This window comes from Bombyx mori, chromosome 1 (assembly GCF_030269925.1).
Source record: "Bombyx mori chromosome 1, ASM3026992v2".
Classification (NCBI taxonomy): Eukaryota; Metazoa; Arthropoda; class Insecta; order Lepidoptera; family Bombycidae; genus Bombyx; species Bombyx mori.
Genome location: NC_085107.1, coordinates 5,321,801 through 5,349,612, shown reverse-complemented (window position 1 = coordinate 5,349,612; position 27,812 = coordinate 5,321,801). Strand labels below are relative to the sequence as shown.

The 27,812-nt window shown below is 32.5% G+C and overlaps 2 protein-coding genes and 1 long non-coding RNA gene across 5 annotated transcripts in view; 1 reads left to right on the top strand and 2 right to left on the bottom strand.

Moving 5' to 3' along the window:
* Positions 1-1,478: 1,478 nt before the first annotated feature.
* Positions 1,479-5,763, bottom strand: DnaJ-18 (dnaJ homolog subfamily C member 22-like). The gene is made up of 6 exons (NM_001279462.1): positions 5,445-5,763; positions 3,266-3,413; positions 2,941-3,142; positions 2,440-2,583; positions 2,207-2,330; positions 1,479-1,906 (listed from the first exon to the last, which is right to left on the bottom strand). The coding sequence occupies exons 1-6, from the start codon at positions 5,691-5,693 to the stop codon at positions 1,697-1,699; spliced, it is 1,077 nt and encodes a 358-aa protein (NP_001266391.1). The 5' UTR covers positions 5,694-5,763; the 3' UTR covers positions 1,479-1,696.
* Positions 5,764-7,234: 1,471 nt separating this feature from the next.
* Positions 7,235-27,812, top strand: part of LOC101738756 (JNK-interacting protein 3) — a 41,635-nt gene continuing 21,057 nt past the window's right edge. The window contains exons 1-9 of one of the 3 annotated variants that reach the window (XM_012693578.4): positions 7,235-8,088; positions 9,168-9,323; positions 10,003-10,150; positions 16,095-16,282; positions 20,250-20,406; positions 21,916-21,951; positions 25,021-25,038; positions 25,707-25,924; positions 26,950-27,075. In XM_012693578.4, coding sequence (XP_012549032.3) covers positions 7,759-8,088; positions 9,168-9,323; positions 10,003-10,150; positions 16,095-16,282; positions 20,250-20,406; positions 21,916-21,951; positions 25,021-25,038; positions 25,707-25,924; positions 26,950-27,075 — 1,377 coding nt within the window. In that variant the 5' untranslated portion in view covers positions 7,235-7,758. The remainder of the gene's footprint in view (positions 8,089-9,167; positions 9,324-10,002; positions 10,151-16,094; positions 16,283-20,249; positions 20,407-21,915; positions 21,952-25,020; positions 25,039-25,706; positions 25,925-26,949; positions 27,076-27,812) is intronic. The other 2 variants (XM_038010964.2, XM_038010962.2) reach the window with 2 other exon arrangements.
* On the bottom strand, positions 10,719-11,954 carry LOC134198807 (uncharacterized). The gene is made up of 2 exons (XR_009973015.1): positions 11,592-11,954; positions 10,719-11,052 (listed from the first exon to the last, which is right to left on the bottom strand). It is a non-coding gene; the product is annotated as an uncharacterized LOC134198807 (long non-coding RNA).

Genomic DNA, 27,812 nt, shown 5'->3' with positions numbered 1-27,812 from the left:
GAATAAATTATATGAATTTCAGATCTCGTTTCTGTGCGTGTTTTTTAAGAATTCGTATGTAATTTTTGTCTTGGGTTCGCGACGCCTAAATCCTACTGAATACCTACATTTTTTTATCAATTATTATAATGACTTCTTAAATATCATATGAAAATACAAGATATCTATAATAGCTTAGACTCCTTTTAAAATACAAAATTTCAATTTGATAATAATAAAATCAGTTTCAATTATGTATCATGTTCAAATTAGTGTCCACCCAATTTCGAAGTACCAAAATTGTATTTTTTTTATGTCCATACTGGAGCTGAACCGTCACCAGCCCAAAATAATAAGACTCGTTGAATAATTCTTCATTTTTCCTTAATATACTTATTTAAAGAGTGAAATATAAATCACTGTATCGATTCTAACGTTAAGACATGTTATACGAATTCGAAATTTAAATACTAGAACGTAATAAATGACATTACGGTTACAGAAGAGAAAATTACAAATTTTAATGATTGTTTATACGTATTTTAATTTTAATTCAACGTTTTACTCATTTAATTAACTTATAATATCAGTATCATTTATGTTAGAACTGCTTTATTTAAAAGCCCATTTTATACGGCTTCGTGTAGTTTTTTTGAAGTATTTCTTGCGACTACAACGCCTAGACTATAGTTCCTAGATCAATAAGTTATTTAATTAAATATTGAACTTGAAATATTGAAATTAGGCCCATATCCATAACACATTACAGCCAATATAATATTCGTGATTCCGTAGGATATTTTATGCATCTAATATCTAGTTTTGACATTAATCCGAAACTTGGTAGTATAATTATTACGTTCACAATCACATTATTTTAAATTTTTTATAAAAATTTTATGACCTGGTGTACAGACCTTTAAGCCAATTATTTTACATATCCAGCGATTTTCAATTTATGACACTTTTCGTATTCTATATTCGCGACAGCTCGTCAACGACTATAATACACAAATTTAAAAAGAGCTAGCTAGACTAGCTAGACGTGTGAGATTTCTTTTCAGCATAAATTATGACGTAACGATACGCACAATGAACAATCGCGTTTACAGACAAAACACAAGTACTTACTAAACAATTACAGAATCTTCCACAACCCTTTGTCCAATGAGTGACACGAGTTTTGAGTTAAACTAAACGTATTACGCCGAAAGCACACTAATGGAGACGCTGAGAGATTCTATTAGGAGAATTAATTTCGCATTGGCCGAATAAAATGTTAATTAATATACATATATTTTACTGCTGTAGCATTGCTACGCTTCGCGTTAATTATAGCTATATGAGATATATTTCTACATCACAAGCATAAATTCGGTAAGACTATAATTTATAGGTCGATTTCAAAAAACTATATTTATATTGGTTAACTTTGTATAGTTCAAAATCATTAATACCTATCCGACTTTATGCTTATTATGTCAGAGCATAAAACAGTATCTTGCTGTTGACTTATCTTAATTTAACTATCCCAGAAATCTCCACACCCAATCCATCAACCATTTTACAAAATTTAAACTCAATCTGATTAACGATGCGCGTTTGCATCGAATTAACGAACAATTTAAGATACGAACAAACAAAGAGGCCCACAAATATATATTTTTATATTTAATATTATTTTTAGATGTGAGGTTTACGTTTCCATTCACCTTCATTACTCCGAGTTATCTTTCTTATTGCGTCGATTTCTTCTGTGCTTGCTATTGGACAAGATCTCGTAAGCTTGTTGTATTTCCATGAATCGTTCTTGGGCAGCGCGGCGTCCGTTCTCATCCTTGACTTTGTCGGGATGATGCTCTCTGGACAATCTTCGCCAAGTAGAAGTTATCTCTTGTTGTGTAGCTTCAGGGCCCAGCCCGAGCACCTGTAATAGATAAACGGCATTAATAAGTTCACCTCGCAAATGTAGACTTTATATGTCTATCATTAAGGTTTACATTTAGATTACTCTCTCCTGTGTTCTCCTCCTCCAAGTTGTTTTGACTAAAACTAATTAAATCTATATGACCTAGATAGATGTAGTTCAAACTGATTAGAGTATAAAAGCAGAAAATTCAATATTTAACTCAATTATACTGAAAGTAATAAAACGAACAGAAAAAAGTATTAATAATTTTGAAGAGTTTCAAGATTTTGTGGAGTAAGCATAGATAGCGTAACATACCTTGTATGCGTTTTGTTCACCATGAGGATCAGACAGATCAATAATTTGTTTCCACACTTCATACCAGCCATGATGCTGTGCATACTGGTATGTATCAATAAGGCACTGCTTCACATCAAGCCACCTAAACATATGCATACACATAAATAAGAAATCTAGCAAGTTATCTTGCATTGTTATTAACACATCTAAATTTTACAAGATCTCAATCTGGTTGAAATTGTATTTCTCACCAAGGACTTGTAAAGAAGTGATGCAATGCTTCGTAGATTGGAACCTCGTCGCCTTCACTGTCAGTGATCGTGCCATTGAAGTACAAGTAGCTACACCATAGGGATAAGTAAAGGCAAGCACACACACCGAGGACAATCACTCTCCTGTAAATTGTATACACTTAATTTGCTAAAATTGCACATAAATGCAACAAAGCTGAGGAATTAACAACTTGTTACAAAACTTAATGACTAAATTCAGATTTCTCAACTCGCTTGCTAATTCAAAAAAACATGCAAGCACTAATGGATCTTTTTAAAGGGTTTTTGTTAGCCTAGAGTAAAAACTGAGACTTAACAATAAAAGCACAATTATATAACAATCAAGATCTACCAATTCAATGAAAGTTCCATTACACTTTTACTAAGTTTTTAACTAGGACATTATTTAAAGTTCTTTCACAGTCTTTGCAGTTGAGGAGCAAACAACTATGTTTTAATATTTAATTCACATATACATACTTAACAAAACGATGCCTTCTTGGAGTTCTGCGCCACTGCTTTGAGAAGGAGTCAAATGCTAATGCTGCAGACAACACCATGATAGTGAAAAATACTGTTTCATCATATATAAAGTAGCGAAGAGGATAGGACACATATGCAGCTAAGAGAGGCCACTTCAAGGTTCCTTGCTCGTGACCAATGTTGCCTACTGTCCAGACACCTGTGCAGAAGAACTTCAATTCAGTCAATCATTATAACTTTTAGCTTCATAATAATAATGACGAACGTCGAAACTCATATGAATTTCAGTATTTAAATAGATTTAAAACTTATCTTTACTTACCTAGTGCAGCAACCAAAGGAATGAGGTAGTTGAGATATCTAAAATTGATACCCCATATTTCATCAGATGGCACTGCTACCATCATCATTTGACCCCAGGAATAACCAACCATCAGCATTCCCGTAAAACGATTCATAGAGAATGGTGGCTGTGGATAAATGTTCTTTAATAATTTACATATATTTTTTATTTAATCAAGTATGAAAAAAGGGTACATAAATACACTATTATAATTTAATCTTTGAAGTTTTAGAGGCTTAACAGCTCTTGATTTGCCAACAATCTATCAGGGGACTTAATTAATTATGAATGAGACAGTAGAACCTCTATATCCCTACTTTATGTATTGTACTTTATGTACATTGAAATAAATGGGCAGTTTTCTAAAATCTTAAATTTCATTGTATCTATGTACTTATTGATAAAAATGAATTTAACCAAACTACTATTTAAACATCAAATTGAGTTGAACAGGTAAATAGCATATGAGTACAACAGCCTGTAGGTAAAGCGTTCAATTGTAAAAATATGAACATAGATAATAGAGTTAAACAAAATATAATTTAAATAATATTGAACTAAATTATAAGAACTAGCTACTGTTCAAAATTTAATTTGTGTTTTTAATCTGATTTATTGTTCTATAGAATATTTGCACAATGTAGTAATATAAATAAGTACAATGAAATACAATGCAGTAAGATATATGCATTAGTGGGATGAACCAGTTCAGTTAAAATAAGCGCTAGTTTCAAGAGGGAAATAGTTTTTGCATCAAAAATAACACTGATTAACATTTGATAACATCAATTTAGAAATAATTTAATAAGTTATAGGTTTTGATTGAGAACAATTTTGTGGATTTTATTTTATCTAAATCTGAAAATACACAGTGAGATACATACATAACATTTTCTAATGAATTTCAAGAAATGAGATGAATATTTTATATATTAGACAGTTCCCTCATTACAATGGTAAAATATTAAATAATAAACCTATAACCATATAGGATTTCCACCTTTTTATTATCATGTGTGGATGTGTGGGTAGAGAAAGCTTTATATTTTGATGATTTTGCCATTACCCCATATTAAATACTTGAAAGTTAATATTTTTGCATGAAATTTATGAAAACAAACTGCAAATGAAGAACGATACAAAAATGATATAGTACACAAACAGATTTTGGAAAAAAAAACCTAAATAAAATATAAAAAAGCTAAATCAATTTATGAGTTTTTTCCAGCAGTTTACCAATAAAAAAGAATGAAACTATTTGAGAGAAAAACTTAGTGTGCTTTAAGTTAATTTGAATTGAGATTATGAGATATGAAATCAGGGGTTTGTGTGTATAGTTTCTTAGTTTGTTTTTGACGGAATGCTATTGATTTCCGTTACATGTGCACGGAATATGATGTTAATGACTTAAATATCAATTAATTACGTTAGTAGTTTAATATGCCATTTTGTTAAGTTTTATTGTGTTCTGAGAAATTTAACTTTGGATGAAAATGTGACCGTTACTGAACATATTAAGGAGAACATCAATTGTTCTTTATTTTATTAAAGTTTTTAGTTTATCTGTTTGTAATTTAATGTTTATGGCCACAAGCACATCATAGTCTATATGTCATGTATATGTCTTAAACTAAAAAATTCAAAAGTAACCAATATTATGAAAGCAAAGCATAAATTTAAGAAGTTATATACTACAACTAAACAAAAGCATGTTATTTAATGATTAACAAACATAAACTCCAACCCTTGTTATATACTTACAAAAATATTGTATTATTGAGGCCCACTGAGTAGATGAAGTCTTAAAATAGAAAATAGACCAAGTTGTTAGAAATTTGAACTAAGACAAACATAGAACTTTCATTATAAAAGAGATGTAAAGTTTATTTTGTTTAATCACAATCATATGTTATTACATTTCACCAGAAATAATTTTATAAGTGAACATTATCCAATACTTAAGTTGAATTTGTGTTCAAGTGTGTTTTTTGTCCAGTTTAAATTTGATTTTATTAAAAATATTTAATTTAGACATTTTGTTAAAGAAACGACTGCAAGTTTATTCTGTATTTACAGTTCAGTTTTATAGTTTAGCATTATTTATACACCGTGTCGTGATCTTTCAGTCAGATTCAGGACACATTGTATCTTAGCTCACCTTCTTGTTCCGTATCATTCTTCCAATAAGGTCCTCCACATATTTAGGATCCTCGTTAGCATCTCTCACATACCTTGGTATGCGAAATACTTCACCCAACCAACCTATACCGAAGCCACCAAGAGTGGTCCACCAAACAAATGCATGTCTATCTCTTCTTAAATAGAAATGGTGCACTCCAAATGGCCCCCCAAATAACCAAAAAATGTAAGCCAAAAATATTGACTTTTTGCCTGCGGTAGTACTCATATTCACAGATATTATCTTCTAAATAAGTGGAACGTAGTATTGAAACCGTGTCATCCGAATTCAAAACTTGTTTCACTAAAGTTTACAGTTATATGTTGAATATATGTTACGTGTACCACAAAAATCTATTGAAATAATTAATGATAATTATTATTGTATAGATATTACTTTAAAATTTCAATCCTAAAATTCAAAATCTTCGATTTCTATGGTTTGTAGAAGAAACTAGGAGTGACGTCAGTGACATGAATTGATCTGACGTGCACAAAACAATAGTGCTGTACTAAAAATCAGTCCATCAAAAGCGCACTTAACTGTCTTTTATTATATTTCTCTAAAAGTGTTGAATTGTTTTTAACATTGCATTTCTTGAAGAAAAAAAAACGAATCACTAAACTAAGGTGGAGCCTTCATCAACATAAACATTAAATTAATGGAAAACGGAGTCCTACAAAATTGTTTACTACAGTGAGTTGACATGGAATGCGGACAATTATTGTGTTTTTAAATATATTGTGTATTTTAAATTAAATGTTCTTATTAAAAAAAACCAAAGAAACACCGCTGCCTTTTCGATATTAGGGTGTACTAGGATCTTGATCCTAACCAAGATTCACAACTTATCGCCTACACTCCAGCTTTCTGAACGCCGAAAAACGTGAATATAATTTTTTAAAGCGTAAAAGTGGATTCTTTGCAAAATGTCACTTTAACGTGCCAAGTAAAGTAATATTGTTTTTCGGTGTCAAAATATAATTCTAATGCTACAATAATACATAACGCCCTTTTGTTTCACTGTTTGTTACTGTTAAAAATTAACCAACCAAAATGTTATCAGTTTTACAAATACACATGGCTTGATATATTTTTATGGTTTTAAAATTAAATGTTCATCTGAGTTTCTCTAAAACTTTTCATTTTCTTTTAAAATGAATAATGTAAATATAGCATCTATGTCTGTATGTTTTGGAAGGTTATATTATAGGAATGTTACTTATTTTTATGTGAATTAGTATTAACTTTTAAAGTTCTTAAAATAGAGATGCTGAATGCTTTGAGATAGTGATTGGAATTGTTATACGTCCTTAATATTTTGGTAGATACTATCACGCAAAATTAGCTTCGTTAGTCCAACACTTGATGAAAATTTGTGACTTAAAGTTTCAAAACATTTGCCCTCCTCGTGTGATGCTCGTTATCAGCACCTTTCAACTATTGTTGACTTTTAGACTGCTAAAATTCATACAAAACACACCTACTTAATGCCAGAATAGTTAAGTAGCATTTTTAAAACCCACTGAGCTTCTCGCTGGATCTTTTCAAAGGGTCGAGGCTCCGATCTAGTGGTAGACTCTGCTAAGCACTGCTCTTATTAGGGCAGATGCTATCTCTACAACTCTCAGAATAGTCACTCGGGGCTACTGGCACTAAGATATCTAAAAAATTAGATTAAACTCTATGGTCAGCATTCAAAACTTTAAGTTAAGGAGCATAGACAATACAGTTAATAGGGATATTGGTACCTTTATCGATTCGTTACCTACTAAACATTATCAACGAATCTTCAAGAATGTCATGTTTTTTACTTCGCTTGTTAACGTTTTTATAAAAAATAAATTCCATTACTAAGAATGCATTTGATAGCTCGATCTAATAAAAAAATTTGCGAAAAAAGCACGAGTTCTCTAAAATAATTTATTTACATTAAAATGAGTCACAGCCACACAACAGGAAATTCTGTCAACTCTGTGTTACCATTTCCCAGAGAAATAGTAATTTTTTCGATAGTCACCGCAAATACGTCAATCAAACAAATGGTGTGCAATCAGTAATCTTTGCTTCTTTTCTTTTTGCGTATTTATAATCACACGCATATTAATTTTCACTAAAAGCAATGTCTAAGCGTCAAATTATAATAATATTTGGAAGTTACTAAAATCGATCGCGTCATTCAACAATATCGCTCACCAAATTAAAATCATGTTTTCACGTAAAATTCATTAGACGGCCTCGGTGGGGGCAGACGTAATTTCCTTGAACCAAAAGTTAATAAATAACATCGAAAATGAATTTCGACGACAGTGCGAGCAGCGGGTATGTTACCAATGAGACCATATACGGAACTCATGAAGATTCTCACGTAGTTATGTCAGAGAAGGTACAATCTCTTGCTGGAAGTATCTACCAAGAGTTCGAACGTATGATAGCGCGATATGATGAGGATGTAGTAAAAACATTGATGCCACTTCTAGTGAATGTATTAGAGTGCTTGGATTCAGCCTATCAGACGAATCAAGAGCACGAGGTGGAACTAGAGCTATTGCGAGAAGACAACGAGCAGTTAGTTACGCAGTATGAACGCGAGAAGGCAGCCAGGAAGTACGCTGAACAGAAGGTATAAATCCCAATAATAATGCAAGGAAGTAGACCTTGATTTTCTTTTGTTTTGTATTACAAGGCTGTTAGATTGCATTCAGTACTGTACTGAACTCCATATGCTGTACACATTTTTTATACTTTATTTCTTCATCAACTTTGTGCAATAATAATAAAAAAGTGAGAAATGTGTGATCCATTTTGTTATCTGAATCCCAAGGTGAGCATGTCGCTTTGGCTGTCTTTTTGTAAAAATAGTCAGTATCATTGTTTTAAGCTGTATTTTTAATAGTGAAAACACAGTAACATATGTATAAGTATTTAGAACAGCATGCATCTTAGTTCGAATAATGATTAATTGCTATTTATTGATAGATTGTGATGCATCAGAAATAAACAAAAGCATAAATAAGCAAAAGTTTTTTCTTACACTGCCCAACAAAAAATCTGAATTATAAATTAATGTAATAATGAATAGTATAGAATAATTTAATGTCTTGTTAATTTACTGTTTCTTAATCAAAGCGCTGCATTTCACTGTTGCAGAACAACAGTATTACTCAAGTTTTTGTTGTTTGGAATGCATTTAAATTGAATGCTATTGCTCAGTTGCTCTGATTGTGAGTTGTTTATGAATGTGTTTTACATTATACAATACATTATTTTACTTGTAGTGCTCTGCGCTTAGCCTGATTTCTTTGTCTTATAACGTGGTTTGGAAAAAATTGTAATAAGAAACTACTTAAAAAAGAAATCTAATGTAGTGCAGCAACTATATTGACTTAAGTTTTTATTATAATTAATGTTTGCGTTATAAATTATATATATATTCGATATAAATTCTATAATGGAGCTAAAATCCCAAATAAAAACCAGAAATATTTATTGGACTTGATATATATGTTATTCTTCCCTAAACCATTCTTTCTAGCTGTTATTCTAATGAGATATGAGAGTTTAATTCTTACTTCCCAGAGGGCAGTCTGATTAATAATGTAGAGTCACTTATATAGTTGAGTAATTGTTTTATGCTAAAATCATCATGTAGTAACATACTGATTAGTTGATGAGAATAATCACATCACAATATTTCTTCAGTTACTGGAAGCTGAGGATCATTATGAAGGAGAAAGAAAAGACTTGACTGGCCGTTTAGAAGCACTGGATAGTATCGTGAGAATGTTAGAACTTAAACACAAGAACTCCTTGGATCATGCTAGTAGACTCGAAGAAAGAGAAAATGAATTGAAAAAAGTAAGTTATGCAATATAAAACATTATAAAGTTTGACAGAAAATTGTAACATTTGGATTCTTAACAGGAAATACTTGCATTATTTAGTTTGTCAGTAAATATAAAAATTAAATATTATGCGTCTATCATTTGCATCATCAAAAATATCTGTAGAACTGCGAGATTAAAAAAATGTTATAGTGATTTAAAAAATGCGTGGTGATAAGCACATTCTAAAATTAAAAAAATAATCAATGTAAGAGTATCATAATTAGACTGTAACATATCAAGTGAATGACCTGCGATGGGTCATTGTCATAATTTGTTCGCAAATAGTGATAAGACTTGTAATATCATAACCTAAACAAATAAATGCTTTAGTGGTGCATAATTAAGAATTCTGCTTGATTACCATTTATCCATGTTAATTTTTAAATGACAATTTTATTTATGTAACTGCTGAATCTTATATAAAATTGAAATAGCTAAATAGCTTCCAGTGTTAAATACTCAGAGAATATTACTCAGTATATATTAATACAGAATAATTCCCAGTTTGTTAGCATTGATAAAATTTATCTATTTTTCAATCTGCACTATTACTGGTTTTTTGGAAACTGACCAGAAATATAAACAAAACTTGAACCAGCAACGAAATTATTTCAATTATTACTTATTTCATATTATTTATTATAAAACAGGAATATGCAAAGTTGCATGAAAGGTACACCGAGCTATTTAAAACTCACATGGACTATATGGAAAGAACAAAGCTACTTCTAAGCACAGCAAGTGATAGAAGCGAAGTTCGAGGCCGACTGGGACTCAATCCTGTTGGAAGGTCTAGTGGTATGTTTAAGTGAAAATATCTAATTAGAATTATCATACAAAAATTATTAATTAAATGAAAAATTCCTCATATATTAGTAATTTGAACTTGATTAATACCAAAAGACTGTTTAATTCAATAACATTTTAGCCTAAAAGTAGTAAAAACCAATTACTAATGACTTATTATTATATAGAGTATTACAAAAAAAAAGGTTCAGTTCATGCCAAAAACAATTAAGAATATATTCTTATCAACTGCACTAGATTCTGGGTTAATCTAAATATTTGTTTATCACTAAGTAATGTATTTAAATGAGTCAGTCCAATTATTAGGTAATAAAAACTAAGTTCAATTTCTCAGAACTCACATTAAGTTATGGTGAGATGCTTAGGAATGTTTTTTTCGAAGCCACCCACCCATAAGAAGCTTTCTATAAATTACGTAACGACAACTTTGGCTGCTTTTATTCAACCTACCCCTAGAAAAGAAGACAAGATTTTTCAGACTCCCTCTACCCCATGTTTTTAAAGGTTTTATCTGGTTTTCCTAAATAGTTTGACATTAATGGAGTAAAAAAGAAAATAGTTTATAGTTAGTGGCATTAACTTTTAATATTGTTCTAATATTGAGTGGCACGGGGACTGTAAATTAACCATTCACTGTGACCCACATTGATCTGTTGTGATTAAGTCCAAAGTATTAATAATTGATGCCCAAATTTAGCATGAACTAGACTCTTTCATCTAGAATAGATTTCTTCTTTCTTCATGTAGATAGATTCTTCAGATATTCATGATCTAAGGGAAATTAATGCACTCTTAAATTTTGTTTTTGAGCATCACATCTGTTGTTGAGTTGCTTTAACCTAACGCTTCACGTTGAAATGTCCATCATTACATCAAAAGCCGCACATTTAGACCTGTAATATATTACGCATATAAGAATAGTGTTTAGCTCTTCTCCCTCTTGAGATAAAGATTCCTTGTACCCACTCTAAGGCCCCTTACGTAATTAATGAATAGCCCCAAAGAAAACTTGGTAGATACTTTCATATTTTGAACACAACAAAAAAATATTTTAAATTATTTAGATATCTCGTAAAACAAATATTGATTTATGTGCAGTAGTAACAATAATTCTTTAGTTCAGTCTAAATCTATACTCTAAACACAAAAGTTTAATCTATAGTATCTGAATAATAATGAAATAAAAATCGAATAATTAACTTAAAATAATACACAATAAAATACTACTTTTATAATAATAAATAATTAAATAAAATAAATTATTAAATATACGTAATGAAATATAAATTAAATAATTTATATAATTATTATATAATTATAAAAAAATATTTAAATAGTTATAATGTTGTGATTGTTGTCGTCGAACTCGTCGAATACGAAGAGTTGAACGGGTAAAGACTAACCAATAGACAAAACAGACTGGTTTTCTCACCGGATCTTCTCAGTGGGTCACGATTCCGATCTGGTGGTAGATTCAGCGAAGTACTGCTCTTGCTAAGGTTAGTGTTAGTAAGTTCACTCACGCTAAGCGCTGTGAGATCGCCTATCAAACCGATGAAGCTGGGATAGTCCCTTGGGGCTACCAGATTGAATAGGGAAATAATTTAAATATTATAAATTTAATAATATGTAAAAGGACATGGGGCCATTTTCGGCCCAGCCACTCGTACTCTCAAGGACATTAATGAAATATCTATAGAAAAAAAACATTTCATTTTACATACTTAAAAATTTAAGGGTATTATATTGGTGGGATAATTAAAATCATAAATAAAAAGAAATTAGCATGATTAAGCTACATTGATAATATTGAAGGAGTTGCCATAGGTAAAATATATTTATATTTTAAACAATTCACATTAAATCTTCTTGAAAACATTATATTGCAAAAAACTAGCAAAATATATTAACATATTTAATTAATGGATTTTAAAACTAATATAAAACATTATATCTAAACAAAACTCTATTTTTATACTTTTAAATCCGTAGAATAAATCATTACATTGGTCAATAATTATTGATCTTAAGCAAAAACAAAACTACGCTTGTTTAATGTTTATTGACGTTTTTACATTTGATAAGTCGTTTTCGCACTCGCGCGCATTTTGGATATTATTAAGTGTTTCGTTGCGATATACAAGCTGCTTATTATATTTTGTTGTGCATAAAATTGTCTTGGCGTTCGTTGAATTAGGTCTGTGTCATAAAATATAGTAATATAAATACATAATATTTAAGGTGATGATAATGTTAAAGTGTAAGTGTATTGACAGCAAATCATATGATATAGGTAACCTAAAAATCTCATCTTATTTTTTAAATATCTCTGTATCCCCATGAACAATGTTGATTTTAATTTGTTCATAATAAAAGTGATATATAGTCTATTATTTCAACTTCATTTCATTACTGTCCTTGAGCTTCGTTTAGTGGGCCATGCAATGTATGAAGAGTGGCCCATGTCCTTTAAGTACTATATTAAATATTAAGACTATTTCATTATGTTACGATTTGTAATAACGACTCGAGAAAACCGAGGAAAAAACTATTATTACTTGTTCGACTTATTGATGATAAGTTCATCAATGCGGAATCTAAACTATTAATGGGGGCTACAAACTTTTAGCACATGATGCCTTTATTTTGTGAGAATCCATTGAGTTTTTGGAGATTTACCCCGAATGTAATACAATAAGGGAAATTAATGCTTGTATGGAAGTCCGTCATTTTCAGAACAAAAAGCACGAATATACGATATCGCTACTGATCAGAAATGAATGTACACGTTTGTCGGGTGTTCTTCTAATTTTTACCCCAAGAGTCTGAATTAGGATTTGAAATTTATATGGGATTTATATTTTATATTTATTATATTATTATTTATTTTATATTTATTATATTATTATTTATTTTATATTTATTATATTATTATTTATTTTATATTTATTTGTTCTATATCTTTTTAGGGTAATATATTTTTGTATGTTTGTCCTCTATGCGTTCGTAAACCATTCATCAGATTGTGATGAAACTTGGCACCGTTTATTATTGACATTCCTTATTGGAAGTTTTTGTTATATTACCATTAACGTACAATTATGGTGCTAGTAGTTTCGAGAAATATCTATATTTTCATACAATTAGCGATTGTTACAACGTAGTGACATTGCCCTTCCCTTGCACAAAAAATATTATGCATAATTCAATTAAAATTTATCTACTCTATTAGTTTATAATTAAATAAATGAACATTCTCATACAAATTGATTCAATTTTACTGAAATTCAAATAAAAAAAACTTCAGAGGTGTCAAGGGACACCCGGATGGAACGAAGTTCCTTTCGATTAATTAGTGAAGGAATTGTAATTTTTTTTTAAGTTATAATAATAAATTACGGCATTATGAAGAAAAAAAAACAATACTATGAACTAAATTACTATTGTTGAAACGCTATCTCGAGAAACTGTACTCATTACGCGGACCAATCGGATACGAGCAATGTCACGCGATAAGCGCCTACACGTTGATTGGTCAGAATGACGGATCTAAAAAGTGTCGTGACAACTTTTCGTAAGAATTTTTTCCGTCTAGCCCCCTTTCACAACGCGCGATAAGGAACTTCATTCCAAAAGCTTCTTATTTAAATATGGATATCATTTAACATTGTTCTTATTGAAACTAAAACATAATTATAAATGTGGATCAATATTATCATAGACTCGAATAAGAGCCACGATCTGAAAAAAAATGACGAAACAAACTCAGAGGGCTCTTCTAAAACTAAAAAGGTATTAATTAATATTTATATTTTTCAACACAACAACAATATTATTATTCCACATTAAAGGAGTATTAAACAAAATTACAATATGCAGTAAACTGAAAAGTACAGTAGCAACGTGACTTCCATTTTATTTATAGCGAGAGAGTTAAGACGTCATTTACTTTTGTTTTATTTCGAATGAAATGTGATTTAGGTTTCCCAAGTTCGTGGATCCGTTGTGCTTATGCTTATTATTAATGCTTAAAAATCTTAAGTCATTTATTGACACTGTCGATAGTCTGACTTTTTTTTTATTGCTTAGATGGATGGACGAGCTCACAGCCCACCTGATGTTAAGTGGTTACTGGAGCCCATAAACATCTACAACGTAAATGCGCCACCCACCTCGAGATATAAGTTCTAAGGTCTCAGTATAGTTACAACAGCTACCCCACCCTTCGAACCGAAACGCATTACTGCTTCACGGCGGAAATAAGCGGGGTGGTGGTACCTACCCGTGCGGACTCCCAAGAGGTCCTACCACCAGTGATTACGCAAATTATAATTTTGCGGGTTTGATTTTTATTACACGATGTTATTCCTTCACCGTGAAAGTCAATCGTGAACATTTGTTGAGTACGTATTTCATTAGAAAAATTGGTACCCGCCTGCGGGATTCGAACACCGGTGCATCGCTTCATACGAATGCACCGGACGTCTTATCCTTTAGGCCACGACGACTTCAAAACTTTCATTAAGGCCCTACACCATTAGGTTGTAGGGTCACTGTGATTAGGTTGTAGAACGATGTCCGCTCGGCTTAAGGCATCCCGAAGGTGGGGCAGTCGTTGGACAATACAATTGAAACTTCGGAAGAATTACTAGAAATATAGAAATATAATATAAATAAAATATAAATCTAATGGTTAGCATTTCTCGATTTAATAAATATTATTAATCGCTCGATTTCAGTGACTTTCTACTACATAAATACGATTGATTTTTATTTATATTTATATAATAACCCCCCCGGTTCTCGCTTGCCTTTACCTAACTAACTACCTATGCTACTCGCTGTAAATGAACGGCTTAGTTGAACGAATTAGTGTATTGTATAGTAGGTTTATATGCGAGTTGTTTTTATCAACAAGGCGAAGTCAATAAAACAATATTCTTTACGATCTTCAGTAGCATGTTTTAATAACAAAGCGCTTCTACCAGTATCTGTTTATTTAATTTCAATGAAATGTTCGTTAAAGGCGTTGCTTCACAAAACTCAGGATTCTTCGTGTGTATTTCTCGTCGTTTCGTAATACTTCTGGCCATCGGCATATAGACAACAGGAAGAACGAAAGAATTAAATATTAAATTTAAAAACTTACTTAATACTTAACTTGAATAATATATTTATTTTAAACATTCACGTGCATATGTATATGTATGAAGGTAGAAAAGTAAAAACATGTTCCCGCCATTGCATGCCATGGTTTATTTTAGTTAAAGAAAAGACCAATTAAAAACTGACTACATCTCTTTTATAATCGGCCAACTGTATAACCATTAATTTAATTATATACAACGAAGAGATAAAATTTGAATTAAATCATATTGTTTACACAATTTCTAGTTGTTTTAAGTATTCTATAGATTGTCAACATTTGTATAAAATACAGAGTAAGACAGATTGCCGTGATTGTTACTATCTGTAGTTTTAAATATCCAAAACACAACCATATTGTAACATTCATAACATTCAAAGTGTAACATTCAACTTAAGGTGGCGTAAATTCTTATTGCAGAGAATTTGCGCTTAGATTTTTTTAGCAAATGTTTGACGGGTGTAAAGTAAAATATTGTCGCGGCAAAATTTTAAGCGCATTTCTTCAAACTCTTTTTTTTATTTCTTATCTTTTTAACTTTATACCACTAGGTGGGGTCGACACAGGTAATTTTTCTCTTCCATTCTATCAGCCTCTTCTATCATCTCAACACTCACTCCTCTCTCTCTCTCTCTCTCTTTCTCTTATATCGTCATTCACACACGCCCCTCTACCTTGCACTACCATTTCCATACATCTCCTAGTCACATGCATCTTCTCTCTTCGCATCACATGTCCATACCACGCTAACCGTTCGCTCTTTAATTCGGCGCATTTCTTCCAACGCAGGTCCGATATCGTTTGGTTTCGCATCTCTAGAAAGTTCTATGAACGCGATAGAACAGACCGAAAGTATTCCTGGTAGTCCTGTCAGCTTGTCGTCGTCACCGCCATCGCCGCCCATCGGAGCCGAACTAGCGGCCGTGAGGACGGTCGAAAGAGCTCACCAGACAGATGCCATAACACAACAAAGTCAGGTGAGGATCAATAAATAAATCGTTCGTGAATAAATGCTATCTGTATATCGTTTTATTATTGATGTACTCGATAAAGGCTTGTGGAACTGTTACCGTTTATGTAATGTGACAATGATTTTTTATGAATTTTGATAAATAAACTTTCCTTAAAAATGCTTATTAAGCTAGAATTTTCTTTTGTGCTATGAGATTTACGACTAGTTATGTTTTAAAAATATATATTATTATGTATATAATTTAAAAAAAATTATATACTCTGCTGAAGCAGAATAGAGTTGAGCAAACTTTTTTTTAAATGTATCCGTCGAGTTGTGAATTTGCAATGCTTCTAATGACGTCACTTACTTATGAGTCATGATTGCACGACTCTGGTTCGTTTCTAAATTTGCACAACTGTACATTTGTGTTGGTAAATTAATTTAAACAGTAATATAATGTCTTCATGATTTTGTAAAAATACCAACAATGCAGACACCAGTCACAAAAATCTGGATGTCAAATTATAGTACAGCTATCTCCTCTGAAGTGAAGCGTTAAAATGATACCGATGCCCGTCAAATTTATAACGGGATTACTGGATACAAGATAATAGATTTAAAAATGTAAATATTAAAATATGTATCTAATTGGTAGTAGTTGGTAGTCTATACCACATGATCCTCGGCATTGAGGGAACGATAAAGAAGAATAATGCATATAATAAAACTGAAATGTGCGAGTAATAATAGCTATATGTCGCGTCGAGTATTGATAATTCCATTTATAGATTCCTTAGGCAAGGAGATCACATAATAATAACCTTTGTTATATAAATTAGCCACTTCACGATATTTCTCTACTGGTCCTGACGCAACTGTTACCGAAAAACGTCTCGATCTAATAATATTATAAAAACGATTATTCAGTTAGAAATTTACATATCAAGGATTTACTGCCCGCAAGAGATTCCCTTCAAGAATTCTTGAAGTAAAGCAAATTCTTCAATAAGTGAACGTATCGATTGGTCGTTTGAAGGTCATAGAGAATACACACACGTGTACACACGCGTACTGACTCGGGGACACGTTAGAAATGACTAAAGTGATGTCGTCTATGTCATGTTTCTCTACAAAATATTTTAAATTTGTTATAAATTTCTATTACCAACATCTCAGCTAAATGACTGATTTCTAACAATTGCACAATGGCTAGGAATATGTTCAAAGGAAACTAGATGTCTCGGAGTTTTAGGGGATGCCATTCCAAATTTAAAACGATTTTTAGATAAAGTTTAATAATTTGCGGCCTATAGTTTCTTGATAAAAATCAAATACCATAGCGTGTGCCAAAATTGGTATAAAAATACTGCATAAGGACAATTTTTTTTTTTGTTAAATCTAAATTTTCTATTATGTATAAAACGTTTATAATTAGATTATCAGATGAGACACATTGGCGAGTTATAAAATAAACAGATAACAAAATTGTGATGTGTTATTATAATAGGCCGTATTTTGTGATTTGAACATGTATTTATTTAATAAAAGCACAAACAGATATTTTAGTGATTGGTAATACGTTCTGATACTCTACGGCTCTGAACATGGAATCAATTATAATTGAACGCGGGGATAATATGATTAAAACTTCGTCCTCATATCTTGGAGTGGGTTGCGGTACTTATAATCCGTATCCAATAACCGCTTAATTCCAGATGGGCCTCGCGCTCATCTGCTTATCCAACGTAATGCTGTTATAATAATAATAAAAAAGGAAGTTCCATTAAATATGTCTGAAATTCTTCACGTTGGAACCATATACGAGTATAATAGTAACGTTGGGATGACTGAACTGAACGTCGGGATTGGTGCAACGAACACCTATGAATGAACTCGCCCCGTTCCAAGTCATCAGAATAAATCATTCAAGATATATTCTGAAGTAAAATATTCGACACACTCTTGACGATTTTTTCTCTACCTATTTGCTGATAGTCTAAATGGCTATACCAGCTCCGCGCGGACGGTATGAGGATTTGTGAATACATAATGTAAATTAGTCGTGAAAATGGTCTTATTAAGGGGCTCTTTAAATGGTCTGAAATGGTGGTAAGATCTCTTGTGAGTCTGCGTGGGTGGGTACCACCAATCTTTTTTTTTTTTTTGGGAGGTGAAGTCGCCTGACTTCCGCACTTCACTGGGGATGGCGGGCGGGGTATGTCAGGGTCGAACTGACTAAAGCCTCCTGTCGCTCAACAAGCAACGTCCAAACCTCGCATGAGACAGAACTCATGAAAAGGCAAAGGGGGGAGAGTGAAAAAGTGAAGCGCTTAGTGCGGAGCACATCTCTCCCATCACCCTACCCCTCGGGATGCCGAACCGGCGGTCTTCGGCGCCTCGACCATCAGCCCTGTCGGTCGGCAGGCTGTCCGAAGCCCGCTTAGATGGCGCCGGTTAGAGTGGGTGGGTACCACCACCCTGCCTACTTTTGCCGTGAAGCGGTAATGCGTTTCGGTTTGAAGGGTGGGGCAGCCGTTGTATCTATACATCTCAAGATGGGTGGCGCATTTACGTTGTGGATGTCTATGGGCTCCAGTAACCACTTACCACCAGGTGGGCTGTGAGCTCGTCCACCCATCAGAGCAATAAAAAAAAATTTGGTTTCGAATAATTGGCGTGACATTTGGCAAGAGGGTTGATGCCTTACAGCAAACTATAGTAACTACTATAGTAGTAGTAGAATATGACGCAGAACCAATAACAAATTTAATTCATGGAATGATCACAGTAACATGAATAGTTTCAAGTTTTTGTTATCTACGTAACTTAAATACATTAACGAAACGTCATAGGTCCGCAATCTTTTGAAATTTGTTAATTTGCTTTGCCATGATGTTTATATACATATGTATTATACATATCAGCATTGATCAGAATTGTTGCGAGTGTTTTAAGCGAACAGCTGCAAAATCCAATCTCTGTTCCAGTCCCTCTCTGCGAGGGATTAATGTTATTATGTCATCATCTTGTACAAGAACATCAAAAGAAGTAATTTAGGCTCTTCCGATAAATTGCTTCCTTTATTGCATCCGTCTTCATTGCACTCGCACACCAACGAGTAATGTATGTTGCTGAATTTGGATTGTTCACACCCTAGTGGCTGTTTATAGATGTAGGCGCATTCTCTAATCACGACGAGATCCTGCTCTAAAGTGAAATAATTTATTTGCATCAATGATCGGCAGACAGGTGCTTGATGCGATTTCGTGTTATTTTCACAGTTTTTCAAATGGTTCTGTTTCAAGTTGTACTTGTAGCATCCACGATCCGTCAGTGATGAGCATTGATAACACTTTAAACACGACACAGGCTTATTATAGCTTAACACTATTAGGTATAACGTAGTTAATTGGAAATACATTGAAAAATTCATTGCAATAAAACGTTGTTGAGAAAAGTCAGTGAAATGTCAAAGTTTTTTTCATTCATTTATTTTTTCCATTTGATGACAATCTATTTCCTAATAAAACGTTTTTGCTTGATTAGTAAATGAATAGGTCATGAAACCGGTTTAATAATTTAATAATCATCATTTGAGATACATAATAAAAATAAGTAGATAAATGAACAGAAAAAAATTCCGTACCAATTACGCACACGGAAACAAGAGTCCAACAATTTATATACTAAAGTGGGCTTTGATTTTGGAAACGAGCCCATAATAACGAATTGGAATGAATTTTCTTAACTAAGCTCCTTTCGTGACATAAAATGATATAGGTATTAAGTAATAATTTGTACATAGTCGTCATAGGCAACATGACATATTGTATCGGAATCTTTGTTTTCGTTCAGGAACAATTCTAGTGCATCTATATTTAATGAACAAGCCACTTTAATAAATATCGCTTTTTCAGTGAGATTCAGTGTTAAGATTTTTACTTAATTTCATATTTTTTAAAAATTGAAAGTAATAAATTGTTTTGAAGGCAACGTCGCCTGTCGCTCTCCCGAATTCAAACATCGGAAAATCTCAGACTAAGAGCGAAAAACGAAGTGGTAACACTTTGTATCAGGAGTTGGCTTTCCATGACACCGATGCGAGCATTGCCGAATCACAAGGCGATGAAGGTGCTGACATCACAGGTGAGTTGAGATATTTATAAATCTGCATCATGGAGAGATAAAAAGATAAAAGTAAAGAGGTTTCTTTTTTTTTTGTACAAAAACTTGCATATTAAAAAGGTCAAAAGTACGTCAAAATACGTAAATTTCGTCGAATTATTCTCAAGAAAAATAAAGTATAATCTCTCTCTCCTTGCGTCGATAATTCTCAGTGCTGAGGGTCGTGGCCTCCTTTAATAACTTTCTTCTGGATTATTCTGCGTCAGCTCTGCCTATCCTCAGCTGTATTGATGGCATCAAGGACTGAAGGGTTGAGAGTAGGGCGTATCTGGTCCAACCAGTTTATTGCACGTCTGCCCCTTGGGTTTCTTCCGAATACCTTGCCTGTAATAAATAATAAAAATCAAAGTATAATGCCGTTGAATTTTTACTAACCGACGACGTTACAATACTCGTAGTGTTATGTCTGATTAACAATTCACTATTTGTATACTATACTATAGTATGTATATTAAATTGGTAATTTGTTTCATTTTAATGATCTCATACTGTACACGATAAAAATAAAATTAAAACCGGATAGCGTTCCCCAAACGAACAGCACGCTGAAAATATTTTGTCGAACCGGTATCCGTTTTGATGTTTAATTCATTCGAATCGTAAAACAACACCCACATTTGTTTTTGTTTCCACTTGACCGGTCCACTTCTGTGGAAAACCGCTTATTGCATAACTAAGTTACATTACCGTGTTCTATCGTTAGCGGGTAATCTTTTGAAATGTTATGTAATAGTTTGGGCTCACGTTGTTTTCGCCTTGTTAAACATATAATAGAGTAACGGATGTGAGCTGGTGAATAAAATCAAAACGAAGCATAGGAACATAACTGGTGTTTCTGTTGGCCCTGCCATTTCTAAGTCCTCATTTGTTTCACTATTTTTGCAATTTAAAATGATAGTAGTTGACGTTTTATACCGCTGCCTTATCTATGTCTGCCTCAAATCTCGTACAATACACATGAGACCTCATGTCTCAAGGTGTGTGGATGGCATTCACGTTGTGCAACTGATGTTTATGGACTACGGTAATCCGTTAACACTAGGCGGCCCTAGAGCTTGTTCACTCATCCACGTAATAAATAAAAAAAGAAAATTTGAGAATTTCTCATACTTTAATGCGGTTAACCTTATAACAATGAACCTAAACTAAAAACCTTACAAAATAACAATAATAATAATAACTAAAATATATTATTAAAAGGAGTCCCTTTAGGAAAGGTTCCGAAGATACTGGCAGTGTTCCCCCTTTGAATAGCTAGACTAATGCAGCTTATACTTAACACGGTAGTGTTGAACTGTTAGCGACCAAACTTATAACATTTGTGAATCGCATCACGATATATTACGACGTATTAGATATCTTCATGAAATACTTAAATTAATGACTGCTCAATGTATTTTTTTAATTTAATGAATAAAAGAAAATTTGTAAAATCATAACCGTACTAAGTACCGTATTTTTTATTACTAGGTAGCTGGGTGCATCCTGGAGAATATGCGTCTTCTGGTAAGTTTAAACAATATCGATAATTATGATTATGTGATGAAATGAGAATTATTCGTGAATAAATTAAGCACTTAATATTAAAAAAAACATGGACCAAAATTAAGCCTGTTACTAAGGTTTTTCTTACACGAGACTACGTATTCCTTTAGTACTAATGCTTTTCGTGTATTATACGCGTGTGTGTCTATGATATGCAGTAAAATTTGTTGCAGATAATTTTTTTTGCAAAATGCCTGTTTTCGTCGAATAAATAAAATTAATCTGACAAAATAAAATAATACACAGCACATCACTTTCCGTGTTCCAAATTTAATTTAATTTATTATGTAAATTAATATTTATTTATAAGTTCCGTATTTTAAAAGATCTAGCTTCTGCAAAAAAAAAAATTAAAGCAGACTTTTGATGTTGTTTGTCTAACTGACCACCTCTGCGGAATTTAAATAATCATTTAGGGAGCTTACCGAACACATTAAGTTTTATTTTATTTTTATTCCCTAACGTATTATATATTTTTTACGTGACGTCAATACAATTCCCTACGAACGTAGTTCACAAGACCATTTCGTTTTGTCAAAAAGACCGATATACTAAATTCAGATTTTTCCCTTTAATTATGCTATAAAGGGCTTGCCTCTTACCAAATTTCACGATATATACCTTTTTTAATGATAGATTTGCTGGTTGTTTTAACCGAGAAGCAAATTTTTTGTATGGCATCCTTATAGACTGATAGTAAAACTGATTCTATGTGGACTCCGTTTTCTTTCCTCTCGAAAATTGAAAATCCAAAATTGATTTAAACTGGCAATTATTGAACGTAAAAAAGAACTTAGTAACCATGACTTAAGTCGTATATCATATCAAATGTACAATGTACTTAATTTGTCTTTTTTTAAATTAATTATTTGACATACATTCTATTAATCGAATTGTATATAATATGTATTATATTCTCTTAGAGTAAGTCGGACGATCAGTATTAAATAATTAATTTAAATAAAATCATTCGTCACATATCGTTCCACATTCTTTCACATGTTTATTTATGTTTGATAGTGTAATTGATTAAAATATTTTAGTAAATTTAAATCAAATGAACATATTAAGCATTTATTTAAATAATGTTTTGTTTAAATATTAATTCACAATTATTAGATTAAAAACAAAGAACCGTTTTACTAGACTCCGTACACTTAAGTAATCATATTGTTGAGAAGAATACATTATAGTAAAATTTACAAGTAAAATATCACTCAATACAAATATATTTAATAAACTTCGAATATTTTCTGAAATAAAGCGAAGGATGTCATTAATTGATCACCATAACGTCGTGAATATCACGGAAAATGATCGCACTCAATTCGTGGCTGTGCGAAAATATGTTCCCTCTACAATTAACTGCTTTATAGCGTACTATGTGACATAATAATCATTCAATTCACTCAATACATTTTGTAGTACTGCTTGAAATTTGTAGCTTGAGTTGTAGTAGCAATGTCTTTCTCTCTCTCTATCTCGCTCACTCTCTTTCTATTTCTGTTCGGACGCAGATATGTTCGATTGTTTTCTTTCTTCCTGTAAATTATTTTGTTTAAATCATTTATAAATCTATGAGAAGCAAGCAAAGTTGACGTGAGCGGAAAAGTGCACTTTACACTTCGATACAAATCTCACGTGCCGGCCAATACTATGTACTCCTCCATTAAAGAATATACTTAATTCTGATCCAGACAAGATTCGTCTAACAAAACAAAAACGTAATTAAATGGAGAACTTAACAAAGAAAATATAAAAATAAATGTTTAAAATCAACATGTATAGAGGCATTTTTTTATTTTTTTTTATTTATGTACACACAGAAAAGAAGACATAGTACAGAGTAATAGGAAAATTATGTACAAAGGCACTGCTTATTTCTTTAAGAAATCTCTTCCAGCAGACCTGCGAGAGGATAATGAGAATAATAATAAAAAGTGAAGTGTGTGTGTAGAACAAATAACACATAACTAAAATAACAAATTATAATTATCTGTTGTGAAGATCAATTTATCTGCTGTAAATATCAACTCTTCTCAGGAAGTAGTCAAGTTCGAAACATTAAAGGTGTTAATGTACACATGAATCAGTACGGTTTAAGATATGTATTTTACACGGCTACTTATAAAGCAAGTGAAAATACCAAAAAAATTTGCTGATGAAGGATAGCGTTGTTCCAAATGAAATAATCTCATCTCTGTTTAATCATTCGAAATGTTGTAAAATAATATAATATAATACCTATAATAGATCCTGGTATAAATTTTGTTCAGTGTGCCAGTTTTAACCGAGTGATGGTACAGTGTTGTTAGTGCGAATTTTTTAACGCTCTCGATAGCGTAAAAGTTAACTCATATATGTATGAAGTTGGAACGTTTCCCTACGTTTGCCGCTAGAGGCGCTGTTCCAATTCCATACAAATTTGATTAAACTTTTACGCTATCGAGAACGTTAAAAAACTACCATTAAGCACACTGTACGACTCGGTTAAAGCTTCAGTGAGAAACCTCACGATAGGCGCAGTATTTATATCAATAGATATAACGTAGTAGTAACGTTTTCAATTTTATTCATGATGATTACTTATGTGTACATAAATATATTTAAAAAAAACTATAGATATCGGGACGCATTACAAGCTAAAAGCTTTATAGTCTAGTATTATTATGTTTCTTTTTTTATATATTTAGTTTGGTGTTTTTTTTTATTATTTAAACAAATCTTTTTCTTTCTTTTATTCATCCGATCACACACTTCGCCATAATAAAATTGACACAGTTTTATTAGTATTTTTTCATTTCTACATTTATCTAATTGTAGTTGTACGAAAATTGTTTGACATGAGTTAATTTAACGCAATATATATTTTTTAATTACATTTAAATTTCTAACCGCATCTAGTGTCTAATTGGCGTAGTGTGTGAGCGGTCCCTTACCTTTTACTGTAAACTATGTAATACAACACTAATTCTGTGTTCGTTCTTTCCATGCGTTCTAACAAAAAAAAAATGCATCAACGCATTGCAGTTAACGATAACTACTTTGGTAAGTAACATGCAAACTATTTTATCGTAAACATTAAAGTTCTATATAAATTTTAACAGCTTTCTCTAATTAAATTAACATAATTATGGTCAAACAATAACATGTCCCGCTTCTGTTAGTCGTTTAACTAATAATATAATCATGGAATGTGTATTAATAATCTCACACATTACGCCGCGGCGCTGCGTGAACCGCGGCATCGCACCGGTCATTGCACAATGAGCTCATGACGTCATCAGCTATCTGTCTACCCAATACGCGTGGCTTCGTATTCCAAACGCCATAAAACCTAGTGCAAATTTAATAATATATCGAAATCCATTAAGCTTTTAAAAAAAAGGTATACTGCTTGATAACAACGTATGTTGTTGTATTGTATATGTTTTTTGTAGTATGTCCATTTCCAGTAAAAAGGCTCTGAAAGAAGCCATATAAAAAAGGTTACTGCTTCTATAACAATTACCATTAAATCGAATCGCATTAACTAATATTGTTTGATCATGCGTTGTACTAAACTAATGTATCATTTGCAATTCAGTTTGTTTATTCACGTCACGGAACATTATGTAAAGTGGTCATTTATAAACGTTCATTAAATAATTTCTAATTTTGTATTATATTATTGTTATCTGTTTACTTTTATTAATTGAATAAACGATTTCCGGAAGGCATGGGGAAAGAAGTCGAAAACTTGATACTGGAGAACAACGAATTATTGGCCACGAAGAACGCTTTGAACGTTGTCAAGGACGACCTTATAGTGAAGGTGGACGAGTTGACCGGCGAACAGGAGATGCTTCGAGAAGAAGTGGCCAATCTAAGTTCGGCGCGAGAGAAACTTAGAGATCGGGTGACTCAATTGGAGGATGAATTGCGACGTTTGAAGGTATTTATTTTTAATACGCTTTTATTAGCTTCAGACGTATGTATGTAACGGAATCTTTGAACATGATTTTGACCCCGTTCAAAACGTCGGATAAAAGTTGGACCGATGTCAATTCAATATTAAAAAAATATTGAAAAAATTTTAATTCAACTAAAAAATGAAAAATAAATAATAGTTTAAAAACAACTAACAAAATACGCTTTTATAGAAAATCCGACTAAAAAATAGAAAATAAATGTTAGTAAATTTAAATTAAAAATAGAGTAAGAAAAAATGACTTTATTGTAAAAAAAATGCGTGAGGTGCATGGTAGTTATAAATATTCTATGAACAGATATGAGTAGAAAGGTTATTTTGATAATATCCTGAAAAGCACACCACGATTTTTACAATAAAATCATTTGTTCTTACGGCGGTACTTTCATTTCTGAAACTCTTATTTAGTTTGAAGACTAATTTCTCTGACAACTAGTTGCGCGATTTTTTTCCACGTGCATTTACGGTGGTCCAGCACTTCAAATATAAGCATGCCGGTGGTTCTGACTAACGGGTAGGTGTGATCGACCACTTAGTTTGTCTTTTCTCGTCGACGTAACTTACTCCTATCAAATTTTAGGGTTTTCATAAAATTGTATATGGAGGTAAAATACCGGGTAGGTACCGCCACTCTGCCTATTTCTACTGTGAAGCAGTAATGCGTTTCGGTTTGAAGGGTGGGGCAGCCTTTGTAACTGTACTGAGACCTTAGAATTCATATCTCAAGGTGGGTGGCGATATTTACGTTGTAGATGTCTACGGGCTCCGGTGACGACTTAACATCAGGATGGCTGTGAGCTCGTCCACCCAACTATGCAATAAAAAAATAAAAAACTGGTTAACAATTATGCGCTTAAGGTTCAATATTGTCTGATGTCGACAGCTCATCTATAAGTTGCATTCTACACACTGTAGCGTTGCCTTACAATCAGTAAATTAAGTATTTCATGAAAACTTCATTTATTAATTATTGACTTTGTGATTTAAAGGAGGCGATGAGCAACAACGCCGGCGGTGGGGACAACGAGGAGGAAGCCGACGTCCCGTTGGCGCAGAGACGCCGCTTCACGCGCGTCGAGATGGCACGTGTCCTCATGGAACGTAACCAATATAAGGTACACGCAAATGCTTTAAAGTAGTTGTACCCTAAAAGATAAGACGGTCGGTGCACTCGTATCGAGGGATGCAACAGGGCCGATGTTCGAATCCCGCAGACAGGTACAATTTTTTTTGAATTTAATTTAAATAACCAACGTTATTTAGGTCATGCTCGCGAATGGCTTCCGCGATGAATGAATAACATTACGTAATAAAAATTAAACTCGTAAAAAAATAATCGTGTAAAGTACCTAATGTCTCAAGATTGGTAGGGCGATATTCACATTTCGGTGTCTAGGAGCTCCAGTAAGTGCTTAACGCTAGGTGGGCCGTGAGCTTGTACCCTATTCTAATATGTAAACCTATAAAATGGCTTCGTATAAACACAATCATTACTTTAACCAATAAGAACGGAAAGCTAGTTGTTTGACTTTGGGCGCGGAAGATAGTTTCAACGAAAGCTGACCTCGTTCTTTATCACAAATGTACAAAGTGAATGACTTTACCCAATCAGTTTTTAATATAACTATCAACCGACATGAACATGTAGTATTGTGATTTGTCTTCTATACGCCAATTCAAAGGTGACTTATAATATTTACTTACACTCCTCCTTCTCCTCGCGTCGTTTCCTCACTGCTGAGGGTCGTGACCATTATAATTCGACACGATTTTACGCCTTGTAATGTCCCGCAATTATTACTTACACATATGCCTTAAAAAAAGGTTCTAATTTGGAGCTAACGTTACTGTA

What these genes read in the sequence shown, in the direction of transcription:
- DnaJ-18 (NM_001279462.1), bottom strand. Translation starts at nt 5,693, where the DNA reads ATGAGTACTACCGCAGGCAAAAAGTCAATATTTTTGGCTTACATTTTT. An exon ending in CACTTCTTTACAAGTCCTTG is followed by an intron (nt 2,331 to 2,439) that starts GTGAGAAATACA and finishes GCATATGTTTAG; the next exon opens with GTGGCTTGATGTGAAGCAGT. An exon ending in GTGAACAAAACGCATACAAG is followed by an intron (nt 1,907 to 2,206) that starts GTATGTTACGCT and finishes TATCTATTACAG; the next exon opens with GTGCTCGGGCTGGGCCCTGA.